The sequence below is a fragment of the Cupressus sempervirens genome, chromosome 2, assembly GCF_028749045.1.
Source record: "Cupressus sempervirens isolate cs-2001-9-10 chromosome 2, ASM2874904v1, whole genome shotgun sequence".
Taxonomy (NCBI): domain Eukaryota; kingdom Viridiplantae; phylum Streptophyta; class Pinopsida; order Cupressales; family Cupressaceae; genus Cupressus; species Cupressus sempervirens.
Window position 1 is genome coordinate 557,601,669 of NC_143119.1, and position 17,391 is coordinate 557,619,059.

General features: G+C 33.5%; 2 protein-coding genes across 2 annotated transcripts in view; both read left to right on the forward strand.

Annotated features, from left to right (window-relative positions):
* Positions 1-10,350: 10,350 nt before the first annotated feature.
* Positions 10,351-10,995, forward strand: LOC149573870 (uncharacterized). The gene has a single exon (XM_089812131.1). It carries the CDS (start codon positions 10,514-10,516, stop codon positions 10,958-10,960), a length of 447 nt encoding a protein of 148 aa, XP_089668257.1. The 5' UTR covers positions 10,351-10,513; the 3' UTR covers positions 10,961-10,995.
* A 1,880-nt stretch (positions 10,996-12,875) lies between these two features.
* Positions 12,876-17,391, forward strand: part of LOC149573871 (uncharacterized) — a 60,303-nt gene continuing 55,787 nt past the window's right edge. The window contains exon 1 of the mRNA XM_089814532.1: positions 12,876-13,468. Coding sequence (XP_089670658.1) covers positions 13,034-13,468 — 435 coding nt within the window. The 5' untranslated portion in view covers positions 12,876-13,033. The remainder of the gene's footprint in view (positions 13,469-17,391) is intronic.

The window sequence follows — 17,391 nt, forward strand, 5'->3', positions numbered from 1 at the left end:
ATGGCTTATGGTACAAATTTGGAGGTAATTTGGATTTGAAAGTGTTTACTGATGCTGATTGGGCAGGAAACCTTGATGACAGAAAAAGCACAAGTGGAGGAGCATTCTTTCTTGGAAAAAGATTGGTTTCTTGGACAAGCAAAAAGCAAAATTGTACATTCCAATCTATAGCAGAGGCAGAGTATGTTACTGCAACAGTAAACTGTTCAAATATTGTTTGGTTTAAGCAGTTATTGCAAGGAATGAAGATGGAGATCAAAGAACCAGTTGTCATGTTCTGTGACAATACTAGTGCAATCAACATATCTAAGAATCCAATGATGCATTCCAAGACCAAGCATATTGCAATAAAATATCATTTTGTCAGAGAATTGGTGCAAGACAAGGAGATCAGACTGGAATATGTCCATACAAAGGAACAAATTTCTGACATATTCACAAAGCCTTTACCTAAGAATGCATTTTTGTATCTCAGAGGTAAGTTAGGGGTCATTCCCCTATCTGAAGTCCACTAAAATAAGTTCTAGTGATGCATCAACGCATATAAGATTGAAGATCTATCTGTTGATGTAGTTTAATCAGAAATCATTGCATATGAATCAGTACTAAAGGTACACTACAATTCATTTAACTTTTGTTGTCTTTGGCATGTGTTGTCAAAGAGGGAGAGATTTACTGTCATATCCTTCTGAAATTTGTGAGATTTGAAAAGTTTTCCATGAAGTCCCTTAACAAAGGGAGATTATTGAAAGAGGGAGAAGTCTGTTATCTTGTTGGACGTGTTTTCAAAATTTCATTCTGTTATGACATGTTGTGTTGCCATCAATGCCAAAGAGGGAGATTGTTGATAATATTGTCCTTGATGTCACACAAATATCATATCAGTCATTAGTCTCAAATTCACCAAGCTCAGACAGTCTGCAATGCAATCTATAGTGTCAACTGAGCTCACTCGGTCATCGAAGGAAAGGTGAAAGACAGTGTTCACCGAGCTCACTCGGTCAACAAAGAAAATGAGGAAGTCAGTGTTAACCGAGCTTCACTCGATCTCCAAAGGGAAGTTTCCACCGAGCTCACTTGGTCAACGAAGGAAATGAGGAAGTCAGTGTTAACCGAGCTTCACTCGGTCTCCAAATGGAAGTTTCCACCAAGCTCACTCGATCATCAAAGGAATTATGGAGAAGTCAGTGTTAACCGAGCTTCACTCGGTCTCCAAAGAATAATTTTCACTAAGCTCACTCAGTTTTCTCAGGAAACTCAGTACTTACCGAGTTCTCTCGGCGATTGAAGGATTGTCATGAAGTTCGCTGTATTAACCGAGCTCGGTCGATCAACATAGGAATTATTTTTTGACAAAGTTTACCATGCAGGGTCGACCAGTATAGGGATTTGCAAATTAATTACTTCTAGCCGACTATTGTAATTGTTTGTTTAGTTTAGTCAGTGATTCGAGCCGACTAAGATAATCTGAAAGGTATATATGGTCATTCAAGTTATGAATTAAAGTGTGAGATTATGAAAAAAAGAAGTTATGAATGCGAATTATAGTATGAAATGAAAAGGTGAATGTAGAGCAAAGTCTGATGAAGGATCAGATGTGTTGAAGGAGCTATAAAGTTGTATTTGATCAATAAGGATCCAGTCAAGCATAACAGAGATCTGTAATCAGCAAAGATAAGTTGTACTTTATATCAGGTCACTTCATTGTTGCTTTCTAACCATTGTAACAGTGAATTCAAAATCTCTTAACAGAGTTGGTTTAATAGCCATTCAATAAATCCTCTAACAAGGTGACAGTTCAGTTGAATTGTTCTAAATACCTCTAGCAAGGCCACTCCTAACAGGGTGATTAAATCCTTTAACAGGGTCACACCTAACAGTGTGTTTTTGTAACCTTTAACAGGGTTGGCTCCTAACAGGGCTCACTTCAAAAGAGTGAAAAACAATATCTAGTTACATTGGTGGTTTTTTCCATATTGGGTTTCCACATTAAAACTAGTGTCTCTTGTGTTCTTAATTGCTGAATTACTTCATGCATGATAACATATTAGTTCTTACTATTTATCATTTGCTGCATTATCAAGTTTCAGCATTTTATATTAATCAAATCAAGGGTATATTCAGACATCTTAGGGATAGTGGAAAGTTTTTGTAGTAATTGATTCACCCCCTCCCCCTCTCAGTTACTCTATTCTCATTTGCAACACATAGTTGACCTCATCAAATCTAGGAATATCCTTAATGTAAATATTTACCATTGATCTCCTAAAGCTGTTAAGCTTAACCTCCAGGACCTGATGCTCTGATAACAATTGTTATAATATATAGTCCACTAATATAACTAAAAGGGGGGGACTTGAATCGGTTATACAAATAATACCACTAATATCAACTTTAAACAATATTAAATATATAAGCAATGTAAACTGAAACCACAAAAAGATACTCATATACCAAACATGTTAATTAGGGAAACCCTTGATTAGAGGGAAGACCCCAATAGGTATGGTACCCACAAGATGATGTACTAATATAAATATTTTTGTTAGAGGATAGACCCTATTAGGAGTTGGTTACAAAATTTGGTACATAAGAGTCCTTGTTAGGAGACTTTGAAACCTTGTTAGGAGATTCCAACCTTGTTAGGAGTTATGGAAGACAACTAGACCCACTACCCAAACAACTTTGAGGGCAAGACTAATGAACACACTGTCCAAATGATCTATGTATTATTCCTTGTAGAATAATAGAACTAAATTGTACTTCCTTCCTCTATCTCTATCCTATCAACTGGACTTCTACTCCTTTTCTTCTTATAACTAGATCACAAATTACACATCCAATAATCCATTGGATCTCTTACACACATTCAATCAACACTCTGCTCCTTTTTGCAATTCACACTTCAACACACATTACAATCAAAGAAAACATCTTTCCTTTATACCATATCTTCATAATAATTCCTTGAGTCGGCCTTAAGATTGTTCTCAATTAATTAAAATACGATAGATAATTAATTACAATTACAATAGCACTACCGGCTCACAGTCTATACAAAAATTTACACATGCTACTCCAGATCTTGCGTACTTGCTGACATCATCACCTAGCTATCCTCTGTCATTGGCTGACTATGCATCACCTTATTATATATTGGCTAAAAGATATAATGTAAACATTAGAAACTGCCAAATAGATGCTCTATTTCTATGTTGTTCATAGTAAATCAAACACAACTATCATACATTTTCAATTTTGAATTCATCCTCTTAACCACATTATCAAGACACTCTCAGGAACATGTCCATAACTGCACACCACTTAATCCTTACTCAATTATTGTGCAACATAAGACCTTTGATTGCTATTCTTCTAATCTCTACATAAAAATTGCTACGTTGACATCAATAAAAAACATAGCCATGAATGCAACATATCAATACTCTCCAATGCTTAGGATACCCCCCCAATGTAGTATCATCAACATTCATGCTAACACACACACGCGCACACACACATATGGCTTTCCAAGTGAGATGAATTCATATACCTAGCCTTATTTGTATAAGCTCTTCAGAGATCAAAATATGAAGACCTATGCAGTGTAGAGCTTGATTTTAAGAGTCATCACTTTTGTGCTTCTCCTCATTTTCTTAATTGTTATGTTAAGGAGCAAGACAACATCTGATGTTTTTGCTTCTACCAATGATATCAAGGTGTGAAATATCATTTCAATGACTTTAAGCCCTTTAGGTAAGCATTTTATTTACTATTTTTTTTTAACATTAAGATTGTTTACATATCGAGTGCTCCTTAAGAGAAACAATTACAACTTATTCAAGCTCCTTTCGAGAAATCACACTAGAAACAACAATTGGAAGACCAAGAGTCACAACTTAGAATTCCACCAAGATATCCCTCTCGGGATTTGAACTAGGGTGTCCACAATGAGAACTCATTGCTTCAACCAACCAAGCTAATCTCCTTGGACTTATTTACTCTTTTTTTAATAATTCATTATATTGGTTAAACATCACATACTAAGGCTTGATTTCTTAGCTAAAAGTACTAAATAATCAAAGTTGACTTACTTTTTACATGTTTTATTTTTTTCCTTAATATGTAATGTTTAAAGATTGCCTTAAAATAAGCTTAGAATTTTTGTGTTGAACAATTTCATGTGTTGCAGATATGTTGTAGCTACCAACATGATAGGTTGTCTTGATTCCTTAGTTGGAGTTGTTCTTGTAATCAATGGAATCAATGGAGGACTTTACCCTCATCTTAGCTACATCTTTGATGAGGCGTGCCTTATTTTAGTAGCATATTTTTTAAAGATTTCCCACTTTCTAAATGTATACCATTCCATTAATTGTCTTTTGGGTGTGCAATTATATAAATGAAATTGTAGGTTGTGACATATATAGCTTTATCTAGTGCCTCTGCTAGCATAGGATGCATTATTATAACAAAGGATGTCCTTCAAGGTGCACAAGTCAATAGAAAGTCCTCACAAAGAAAAAATATGTGTACAAGTTATATAAATATGGAATAAAAATATGAGGGGTTATAATATACCTTTCTAAACATTTAGGATCTGGATAACCAAAAACTAGGGATGAGCACCAAATAGCATAAGAAGATGACCCATTTTATTCTCTAAATTGAAAGAAGTAGAGATACATTTGGATTTTAAAGTGAGAGTGAGGGAGAGAAAAATGAGGCTATTTTTTAGAAGAAATAATCTAAGATAAAATAGAGTAAATTGAACAAGTTGTCTAAAACTCATCTTGGTTTCTAACAATTTTGGTATCCACACATGAATCTTGAAATAGTAACAAGGTCTATCCTTAACATCATACATCTATGGCTTATTTGTGATAACACTAATTCAAACAATAATTGAAAATACTACAAATCAAAAGCTAAAAATGTGTAAATACCTTAGAAATGTTCGAGTTTAGGGCTTTCTTAGATTGCTTCAAAATCTTTACAATCTCTTTATAATTTCTGTTTTTTAATATATGTCCTTAAAATGGATCTCCCAAAAAATCAATCCCCTTCTTTAAAACTTGGTGTAATATAGGTTTAGTCACCTCCAACAAAAATCAGACAAAACAAAGATTTTTGTTGAACAATTTTTTTCATTGAAATACATTTAATAGTAAGTGAAATTGATTAATCAATCTTGTTAAAAAAAAAAATCTTATGAGCATAGGTAAAATAACCAAACATTATGTGGGAAGATAACATCCCTGCAAACATTCAACACCAACAATAAAAAATTATAAAGAAGTTTCATTTACAGAGAAGGCTTCTTAGCCAATCCTACATTGGAGGAGATTAAGCAGAGAATTACTATAGGTCATTCTTCATTTTTTGAGGCACATAGGGTTCTTCAACTATTAAAAGGAAAAAGGGGAGAATGTTATTTGATATTCTAAGCTAAACCAACAACTGCCAACAAACTTTACATAGATTCTTCCAAAGTAAATCAAGCACAATTTACTACATCAAAGAAAGATGCTCTAATAAATTTTAAAAGAGAATCTAACAATTAACTTTTACTTAAGACACTTTTAAAACTAGGAATGCATTTTCAAGGGCTCAAAATAGTCAATTTGCACAAAAAGCCTTAAATTTAACAACTCTTCTAAGTATCATTACACTGACCATACCACTTTAAAAGATATTATAATTACGTGGCATTCAACTTGTAAGGGTTGTTTTAAATAGGTTCCCACTTTAAAATATGGCTTACTAAAAGATCTACCAAGTGTCAAAGTGCTGATGTCAATGTATTAACTTAAAAGGTTGGAGATGGTTGCATATGCTATTGTCCACCAAACCCTAGTATTATTTTGGCAACAACATATCTGAGATGGTTACATGATAGGTTTGTAGAAGAAAGACTTGCCTTAGTTATATTATAGGTTCTCATGTAGCTTAAAAATATCTTCATGAAAGTAATGATGGGCGATGGTAGGAGCTATACCTTCAATGACGTTGAAAAAATCTTCCTTACGCCACTAAACCCTCCTGCCCACATTTTACCGCATGAATAAATGAAGTCTCATTTTTCTTTTCTTGTTTATATCCTCGACAATGTTGAAATTTTGACAACAAATTGAAGTGTTGTTGAAATTTTGACATTATTGGGACCATATTTAAAAATAAATAAATTTGACAAGCCAAATTGGCCTGTCATCAAAAATTTAGGTCGAAAATGCAACCCAAATGTACTAGTGTTGGCAAGTGATTTTTGAATGAGAGTTAAAATGTTGTCATTAATGAAAACACATCTCATTGTTGTGGTCACTTGGATTAACAATCACATTTGTTGAGGATAAAGCATATAAAATGCATAAGTCCAAAACAAAGATTCAGGATACAGATGGATAATTTTGGTCAACGATGACTATAGAGCTATCCGATATGGATACAACTTTGAGAATGTGATATGTACATTGTATATATGCTCTTGGTATGTTCACTTGTGTTTATATGATTATTAGCAGATGTTTTGGTCATGCAAAGTACAACTAGTGCAATATAACAATGATATTTGATAGCTTATGTAATTGGGCAGTTTGGCCAAGACAATTAAATGGTTTGAGCAATTCAATTGTTTGAAAATGGAGGTATGACATCCAAGATATTAACCCTTGAATAACATGATTCTATGTTTATTATTAGAGTTTGTGCTACACAGTTTTGTAAGCCAACAAAATAAATTCTATTGAAGGGTATAAAGGAAAGCTTTGTTTATATGCAAGCATAGAGTTCTGATGATATGACAATGATTGTATCATGTGCTAGCCTTGATGCTAGATCAAATCATATGTGAGTTTCATTGAGGACTAATTATACATTATATTGATGTCATGTATAGCTCTATAATTTTGTAATACTTTCGTTATGTTTGGACAATGAGACTATAAGGTGGATTTAGCCTTTGTTCTAGAGAAAGTGTGTTCTCTTTTGTTTTCAACTTCTAATAGGGTTGAAGACCTCTAAGGTTGATTCCTTTAATAGTTACATATGTACTAAATGCTATGTAATGACTCCTAACAAGGCTAGACCTCTAAACATAGACTTTCATATTAGTGTGTCATCTTGTGGGTACCATCCCCATTGGGGTTTTTCCTTGGCCAAGGTTTCCTCGAGAACAAAATCATGGTCTTATAAGTTCTTTCTTGTTATATGCTTTACGTTCATGTATTGTGATTTTTGGATGTTTATGGTTAAGTTGCAAAATAATAAATTGGTTTGAAAGTGATGTAACACTATGATGTAACACTGATCCTCGCCTACCCCACAACACACACACACACACACACACACACACACACAAAACCTCTCAATGTTTCTTTATCCTAACAAGACCTTCTTGATCTCTTTATATCTCTTGCTACACATCCACTACTCACTAATACACATATAAAATATAGTAAATGTTGTGTATAAATAACATTTCTTAAGTCAAACCCTAACTTAGGAATCAATCTTGAAATGAATATAAAGTATGCTCGAAAGAAAAACATGTTGATGCAAGGAAGAGGCTAGATAATTGAAACATCATATACACTAATGATAAAATGCTCTTTGAATGTGATCATAAGTGTTGATATAATAATATGACTTCACAAAAACCTAAAAGGAAATCATAAAAGACATGTTTGCATGAAGATTATTCATGCTTGCCACAATGAAGAATATGGTGGGACAAATGCCTTGAATGTTGAAAAATATGCTCCTTGAATGCGTAGATGTGAAATTATAGTTGAGAGTTCCAATTGCACTTTACATATATCAAAATGAGGGAGGGTAGCTTGCCTTTGTACCTCTCCTAACCATTTTAAGGGTGCAAAACTCGAAGAAAGCCGACTCTAGTCTAAATTCCCCTCTTAAACCAAATAAATATTGCATAATTCAAATTTGACACAAAACTTTGGAGAACACGAGGACTCTATGGAAGATGAATCCAAATTTGGATTAATGGTCATATTTGGAGAGCATTGGCAGAATTATATGCCAAATTGAGTTAGGTTGGGTTAAGCAAAAACGGATGTGGGAGGACATACATGCTAAAATAGGGCCTAGGTAAGTAAGAAATTGCATAGGGATTTAATCTATGATGCTACACAATACATTCAAAATTATTTAATTCTACATTTATTTAGGTAGAATATTTTCCTTCAATCTTTTTGATTTTGTTCCTGCCAAGTTTCATTTTTCTATTAACAAATATATTTTCTATTGTTTTAGACTATTTTATAACTATGTTCAATACTTTTCTTTTTGGTAGAATAGTTGTTACTGTTATAAAGTCATAATTATAAATTTTGATTTTAGTATACTTTAATATTGTTACATGAATTTACTAAACGACCAAATTTAATATATTACAACAATTTTACTTAATTATTTTTTAATATTTAATTACCATCTTAAACTCTCCTTATTTAAATATCTAGAATGTCATATGCAACAGATCTCTATTTCTACTCTAAACTAACCATGAGAGAAACTTGTCCCATTGCATCTCTTGTTTTTAAATGTCAAATATAAAAATCTGTCCAATAGATAAGACCTGAAATATAATTCTTACATATTAAATACTAAACAATTGAACCAGAAACACGGTACAGTTTAAGAGAAATAAAAATATCCCTGCCGTGTAAAATCTTCGATTCCATCTACTCTCCACTAACTAATCGCCAAATGCAACTGTCGTGTCCATTTTGATTCTACATATTTATATACCAATCAACCAATATAATTAAATTTATCGAATGACAACGCCCAACTAATAGTTTTGTTGGGAAAATCAAGGAGAACAACGATATATTGTAACAAGAGGCGCAAGCGCCAAAGTTCCTGCCGAATTTGATGATTTCAAGATATTAAATGTGTCATAGTCTAGAGATCTATGAAGTTGAGTTTGTGAGATATGAAATGTTTGTTTAGAAGTTTTATAATTTCTAAGAATATATTTATGATTGTTCAATTTGCATTGTGCAGAAAAATAATAACCATAAAATAGGGTTGAATTAAAAATAAATATGAATATTATACTTTAAATTGCTTCCTTCAAAAGATATGTATAAGTTTTGCTTAATTAAATGTTCTAAAGAGCAAAAGTAGTACAAATAGCAACAAAATTGAAAATAACAAGAAAGTTTTAGAAATTTGAAGATTTTTTTAATTACTAAAATCACACTTATGCACACGAGTAGATTTTTTTTGTACATGCAATTTAATGTAATATTTTCAAATCTTCAGAATCTTGGAAGCTGTGAGAATTTGAGAACTTTGTTATAGTAGAGTTATTGCATGATGTGGACATAATAAAGTTTTTCAAACTTCGTATTTTTTTTTAGTAATGTAAATATAAAATGCATGCATTAGAATTTTTTGAAAACCAATTTAATAAATAAATAAAGCATAATTTCTATTTAAATTGACTAACTACTAATTTACCAATTACTTTGACATTTAATTGACCTTATAAAATAGCGTGGGAAGCACTCAAACAGGTATCGAAGAAGGGATAAAAAAAAAAGGTATTAAATTTACTTCCTGACTAATGCATAAAAATAAATAAACATAAATTAATTTAAAAATAATATTTATGCTTTAAAAAAATGAAATACACTTATAAAAATATCAATATAATAAAAATTATATATGTTAAATAAATGTATAATCTAATAAAATTATATATATATATAAAAAAAATCTATTAAAAACATTCGTTTAGATATGTACAAATAAAAATAATTAAATTCTAATTTAAACTATATATAAATTAAAATTAAAATAAATATGAAATTAAAGAATATAAAAAAATAATTTTTAAAATTTGACAATTTAAAAGAGTTAAAATGTTATATTTGATTAAAATATCTATATTTGAATAACATTTTACAAATGAAAAAATAAACATCAATTAAAACTATTATCTTCTTTTAAAAGGTTTATCCACTTGTCACAAATGTGGAAAAGATGAGATTGAAATTAATGCATTCATTAATAGAGATAAAGTTGCAATTAATGCTTGCATTAATAGAGGTGTTCAAAAAATAGTTGTATTTTTGTTGAAAGAAAATGAATTTTTTCATTGCTTTTTTATCATGAGCCAATAAGATTTCAGTTTAATGGTATTTTGTTTTTCATTAAATAAGATGAAAATGTGAACTGTATAATAAATTTTGATCTGAGAATAATTCTAAAATCTTATTAGACAAATTAATTGGTTTTAGAAAATGAAGAGATCCATTAGATTTAACTAATTATAATAATCATTATAATGCGAAAATAAGTTGATAATTTTCTTTTAGTAAATCATCCACATAATACCAATTTTAAGCCTTTCAATCTTCACTGAAATAAATATGCAGAAATCGGGGAAGTGAAGGAGAAAAGACGAATCCGTGAGTTTCATCAGCAGTTCCCATCTCCCCAGGAAAACAATGGTAGTCATTAGCACGTATAAATTCTTGTACAAATGTTGAAAATACAAGCTCCACTCTTTTCCCCTTCCATGCCAAAACCGAACATCTCCGTCGCAATATCACCTCCATCGCTGTCATCGCCCCGCGCAGGCCGGAAGTCTGTCATCTGTCAGAACGTGCCTGCAATATCAGAAGTTCGCCCCCCTCTAATATTCAGAATTGCGGACGCGGTATTAAACGGGTCTTCAACGTCTTCATCAGGCAATGGCGGAGTTAGAGTTAAGCAGGACTCGAGTTCGAGTCCTGCCGGGGTGGGAGCAGATGGAAAACGGGGAACCAGGATTAATGCCAAGGATAAGCGCTCCAAGAATGGCGATAGCTCGCTGAGTAAGGACGATGCTCTTCCTTTGCCGATATTATACCCGGGTTCCACTCCAGTGCCCAAAGAAATTATCGACAAAAGATTGCAGTGCAATCCCCAGAAGGAGGTTAGTCTGTAAACTTCGTACACTGCCATTTAGGGTTTCGTTAGTAGTGCATTGACTTTGCCTTTGCTCTCAATGCAATTTGGTAGGCGTCATATAAGTTTGTGCTTGGCAGTTTTCAGTAATTGGAGTTACTTTTTTAGTATACCATTTTTGTTTGATTATTACCTCTTCCTGTTTTAGGTGATTGGAGCAACATTTTTATGTACATGCGGTTTTAATAAACTAGTGATCGCCAAAACCATTGTCCAGAAGCAAAAGCCAATATCTAAAATTTCATTGACCATTTACCTAAGATAGAAATCAAACTAATGACATCTTTGATTCTGACTTCCAGTAGATAATGACATCTCTGATTCTAATAAATGCCTATTTTGCAACACCCAGCATACAATGACATCCATTCTAGTTATGGAGATATTTTAGAAGCAGACAATTTTAGTACTTTATTTGAAGAAACACGGCTAGTCTGAACATCAAATTTCATCAAATCTAGTGATCAAAATTTATTGCTGAAGAGCACATTTAAAGATGATCAAAACTCATCTTTGAAGAGCACATTTAAAGAGGAAGTCACAAATTGCTTAAGGTTCTGGCGATGTATTCTGGGGTGTGCGCTACTTAGTGGGTCCCATAGGCTGTTTCCGTGCCACAGACGTTATTAAAATCTTTCATTCATTCATTCAGTAGGAATCATTTCTAAGATTAGTGCTCCATGGTGAAGATGCCAAATACCATTGCTCCCAACAATATTAACAAGATGCTCCACTTCTCCTAGTGCAAGTCCTCAGTTTTACAATTGACTGATGATAAACTTTCTGATGATGAAGAATATGTAACTTTAATGTCTCAAGTATTCTAGAGACATATAGTTAAATAATATTTTTCCTTGGGTCTCCCAGGACCCATTTCAAGGATGTCGAAGACACATACATTGCATTGCAAGTGAATATTACTAAATCTTAGCAAAAGTTTTTCTAGGATGTTGCAAATTACCTTTCTTAATGTCCACCAAACAAAATCACCATAAAAAGGGTGCAGCAAGCATTTCTAGGACCTTGACTGCAATTCAATCCAATGTTAGATCCACAGGATGCAGAGTCACAAGAACCTTTTGAAGATCACTTTAAACTATCAACACTTTATAGGATGTCCTTATTTTTGCTTAAAATCAAGGATATTTAGAAAAATGCAGGACTTATCATGTAAGCATAGATGGGTTTCATTCCAATAGAAGTGGCATGCATGATAGGACCCATCAATGGACTAATTAAAACCAGCCTAGCCCCTACCAGGCATTGCAATATTACACAATTTGTCAACATTATGAGATCATGCCAATCTTATAAATTGTACTAATAAATAGAGAAAACCTCATTCTTCCCAAATGGATAGGTTTCTTTCATATGTTGGGATGCTCAAATGATTATTATCATATGAATTTACTACGGTCATTTTTTCAGTAAGTCACGGAAAGAAAAAGTGTACAAATAGACATAAGAAAATCAAAATTTTCAATTACCGTTACCAACTAAAAAATTTCATGAACAGTTTACAGAGATCAAACTTAGTCGACATTTACATTTCATAACTTTATGCAAACACAGTATGATATGTCTTTCTTTCAGGCCTGATCACTTGTATGACCAGAGTTTTGATATACATAGAAGAATAATTAACAAGTAAGAGTGATTCAACCACTATATATTTTCATTCTTTTGCATGATCACAATTTTAGTGGTGGGTGAGCTCTTTGCATGAAAAAGTCATGTAGAGCTTAATGCACACCTCCACACCTCCACTCCTTGGCATGTAGAGCTTAAAACAAATTAATTGGTTTTAGAAAATGAAGAGATCCATTAGATTTAACTAATTATAATAATCATTATAATGCGAAAATAAGTTGATAATTTTCTTTTAGTAAATCATCCACATAATACCAATTTTAAGCCTTTCAATCTTCACTGAAATAAATATGCAGAAATCGGGGAAGTGAAGGAGAAAAGACGAATCCGTGAGTTTCATCAGCAGTTCCCATCTCCCCAGGAAAACAATGGTAGTCATTAGCACGTATAAATTCTTGTACAAATGTTGAAAATACAAGCTCCACTCTTTTCCCCTTCCATGCCAAAACCGAACATCTCCGTCGCAATATCACCTCCATCGCTGTCATCGCCCCGCGCAGGCCGGAAGTCTGTCATCTGTCAGAACGTGCCTGCAATATCAGAAGTTCGCCCCCCTCTAATATTCAGAATTGCGGACGCGGTATTAAACGGGTCTTCAACGTCTTCATCAGGCAATGGCGGAGTTAGAGTTAAGCAGGACTCGAGTTCGAGTCCTGCCGGGGTGGGAGCAGATGGAAAACGGGGAACCAGGATTAATGCCAAGGATAAGCGCTCCAAGAATGGCGATAGCTCGCTGAGTAAGGACGATGCTCTTCCTTTGCCGATATTATACCCGGGTTCCACTCCAGTGCCCAAAGAAATTATCGACAAAAGATTGCAGTGCAATCCCCAGAAGGAGGTTAGTCTGTAAACTTCGTACACTGCCATTTAGGGTTTCGTTAGTAGTGCATTGACTTTGCCTTTGCTCTCAATGCAATTTGGTAGGCGTCATATAAGTTTGTGCTTGGCAGTTTTCAGTAATTGGAGTTACTTTTTTAGTATACCATTTTTGTTTGATTATTACCTCTTCCTGTTTTAGGTGATTGGAGCAACATTTTTATGTACATGCGGTTTTAATAAACTAGTGATCGCCAAAACCATTGTCCAGAAGCAAAAGCCAATATCTAAAATTTCATTGACCATTTACCTAAGATAGAAATCAAACTAATGACATCTTTGATTCTGACTTCCAGTAGATAATGACATCTCTGATTCTAATAAATGCCTATTTTGCAACACCCAGCATACAATGACATCCATTCTAGTTATGGAGATATTTTAGAAGCAGACAATTTTAGTACTTTATTTGAAGAAACACGGCTAGTCTGAACATCAAATTTCATCAAATCTAGTGATCAAAATTTATTGCTGAAGAGCACATTTAAAGATGATCAAAACTCATCTTTGAAGAGCACATTTAAAGAGGAAGTCACAAATTGCTTAAGGTTCTGGCGATGTATTCTGGGGTGTGCGCTACTTAGTGGGTCCCATAGGCTGTTTCCGTGCCACAGACGTTATTAAAATCTTTCATTCATTCATTCAGTAGGAATCATTTCTAAGATTAGTGCTCCATGGTGAAGATGCCAAATACCATTGCTCCCAACAATATTAACAAGATGCTCCACTTCTCCTAGTGCAAGTCCTCAGTTTTACAATTGACTGATGATAAACTTTCTGATGATGAAGAATATGTAACTTTAATGTCTCAAGTATTCTAGAGACATATAGTTAAATAATATTTTTCCTTGGGTCTCCCAGGACCCATTTCAAGGATGTCGAAGACACATACATTGCATTGCAAGTGAATATTACTAAATCTTAGCAAAAGTTTTTCTAGGATGTTGCAAATTACCTTTCTTAATGTCCACCAAACAAAATCACCATAAAAAGGGTGCAGCAAGCATTTCTAGGACCTTGACTGCAATTCAATCCAATGTTAGATCCACAGGATGCAGAGTCACAAGAACCTTTTGAAGATCACTTTAAACTATCAACACTTTATAGGATGTCCTTATTTTTGCTTAAAATCAAGGATATTTAGAAAAATGCAGGACTTATCATGTAAGCATAGATGGGTTTCATTCCAATAGAAGTGGCATGCATGATAGGACCCATCAATGGACTAATTAAAACCAGCCTAGCCCCTACCAGGCATTGCAATATTACACAATTTGTCAACATTATGAGATCATGCCAATCTTATAAATTGTACTAATAAATAGAGAAAACCTCATTCTTCCCAAATGGATAGGTTTCTTTCATATGTTGGGATGCTCAAATGATTATTATCATATGAATTTACTACGGTCATTTTTTCAGTAAGTCACGGAAAGAAAAAGTGTACAAATAGACATAAGAAAATCAAAATTTTCAATTACCGTTACCAACTAAAAAATTTCATGAACAGTTTACAGAGATCAAACTTAGTCGACATTTACATTTCATAACTTTATGCAAACACAGTATGATATGTCTTTCTTTCAGGCCTGATCACTTGTATGACCAGAGTTTTGATATACATAGAAGAATAATTAACAAGTAAGAGTGATTCAACCACTATATATTTTCATTCTTTTGCATGATCACAATTTTAGTGGTGGGTGAGCTCTTTGCATGAAAAAGTCATGTAGAGCTTAATGCACACCTCCACTCCTTGGCATGTGGCATGGTGTTAGCCAATTGTAGCATTTGGTTCTCAATGAGAGAAATTAAGTGAGCTTATTATAAAGTGCCAAGTTCATTAAATGTTCATTTAATAAAGTATAGTTTGATGCCTAAGTGTTGAAGGGAAACATAATGTTGCGAGGTTCTCACACCATTGCCCCAAAACTATGGGGACCCCCCTTTTTAATCACCTTGGCAAATTTTTTTTGAGTTGTCCAAAAATTTTAATTCAATTTTTTTGAAAACTTTAAGTCTTGGACACCTTTAGGCCAGAAGGGAGAGGGTTAGATCTATTTTCACCCGGGTTTTGGCTTGATTTTCTAGAGTGGTCAATTTCATCCTTAGGCTGAATAAATTTGAAAGAGTAACACTTGGCCGGATAAAATTGTAAATTTTGTATTTAGACAATTTTTTTTTGAAAATTTGGATGTAATTGTATAAATTTAGATAATTTTCAAAAAATGAGATTTTGTTAGACTTGAGTTTTTGGAAAATCTTGAATTTCTTTTGTGAAGATGAAATCAAATTGCAAAATCGATTTTAGATTCTAGAGATGATTTATTTTTGTCAAAAAAAAAAAAAAAAACTAAAATTGCTTGGCAAAATCGAATTGAATTAAATTGCAAAAAATTGGCTTAAATGGATTAAAATTGTCTTGAAAATTTGTAAGTCTTTAATGAAATTAGTAATTTAATATTGAAAAAATGGCTTTTGGTTAGCCAAAATCGGATTTTAATGATATATTAATTGCTAAATCGTCATTAAATGGAAATATTTAGCATCTCCAAGGCATTATTTACTTTTTTTTGCAATTTTGGTCTAATTGGCAATTTAAAAAAGTAAATTTCATCTTGACAAAATTAATTTTGGGCTAAGCATTTAATTGGGGGCCAATTTTGGTGTTCTAATTAATATATTTTTTGCTTCCAAGGTCCCAGTCAACCTGCTAGGGAGGATGAGCAAGTTGGGTATAAGAGGAAACCCTTTCTTTCCTCACTCCTCTTTGGTGCTTAGGCGATTTTTGGCTAGGAGCAGATTTTCTCAGATTTTCTCTTCCTTGAGTGATTTTCCTAAGGCAGATTGGCATCTTCTTTGGGTGATTTTTCCAGCTAGGGCAGATTGGCATTATGTTGACAAATTTCTTCATGGTAGAGATCTCTATGTTTGGTGATTTTCCATGATTGAGGGCAGATCTGCACTCTTCTTGCTTGCCGAATTTTGTGGGAGCCGAATTTTATGGGAGCTGAGTTTTGAGGGAGCCGAATTTAGTGGGAGCCGAAATTTGTAGAAGACAAAATTCTGATTTTCAAGAGGGGCTGCGATTTCTGCCTTAGTTTGGGCGATTTTATTTGGAGGAGGTGATTGTGATCAAAGGTTTGATTTTTTTGGGCAAATGGTGGACAATTCCAAAAGATTAAAATTTTGATTTGCAAGAGGTTTGAAATTCTCAAAGTCTGATCCTAAATTCCAAAAGGAAGACTGGCTATTCGTAGAGGTAATTTCAAATCATTTAGAGTTGAAAGGGGTCCTTAAGCTGATTTCCTTCTTTCGTTCTTGTCTAGATATTGTCTCCTTTGGTTCTTCTTGCATTCATTGTCCACCACTTTACCATCCTGTAATTGGGCGACGAGATGGAGGATGGTAGTGCAAGCAAGAACCCTAAGGGAACAAACACTAAGAAAGACAAAGAGGATATGATGCCCAAAACAACTTTCTTCTCGAAAATGAGGCGAATGACCGATACCAATGTCTGTATAGTAAACTTGATACGAAGTTTGATCTAAAATCCAAAAGAAGACTTGACTATTAGTAAAGGTAACTTCAAATCATTTAGAGTTGAAAGGGGTCCTTAAGTAGATTTCTCTCTTTCGTTCTTGTCTAGACATTGTCTCTCTTGGTTCTTCTTGCATTCATTATCCACCACTCAACCATCCTATCATAGGTTGACGAGATGGTAGATGTTAGTGCAAGCAAGAATCCTAAGTGAACAAACACTAAGAAAGACAAAGAAAATATGATGTCCAAAACAACTTTCTTCTCGACAATGAGGTGAATAACTGATACCAATGTTAGTACAGTAAATATGATACAGGTAAAGGACAGACTAAAGGAAGGACA

Excerpts from the sequence above, each read along its gene's own strand:
- LOC149573870 (XM_089812131.1), top strand. The coding sequence starts at position 10,514 with ATGTTGAAAATACAAGCTCCACTCTTTTCCCCTTCCATGCCAAAACCG.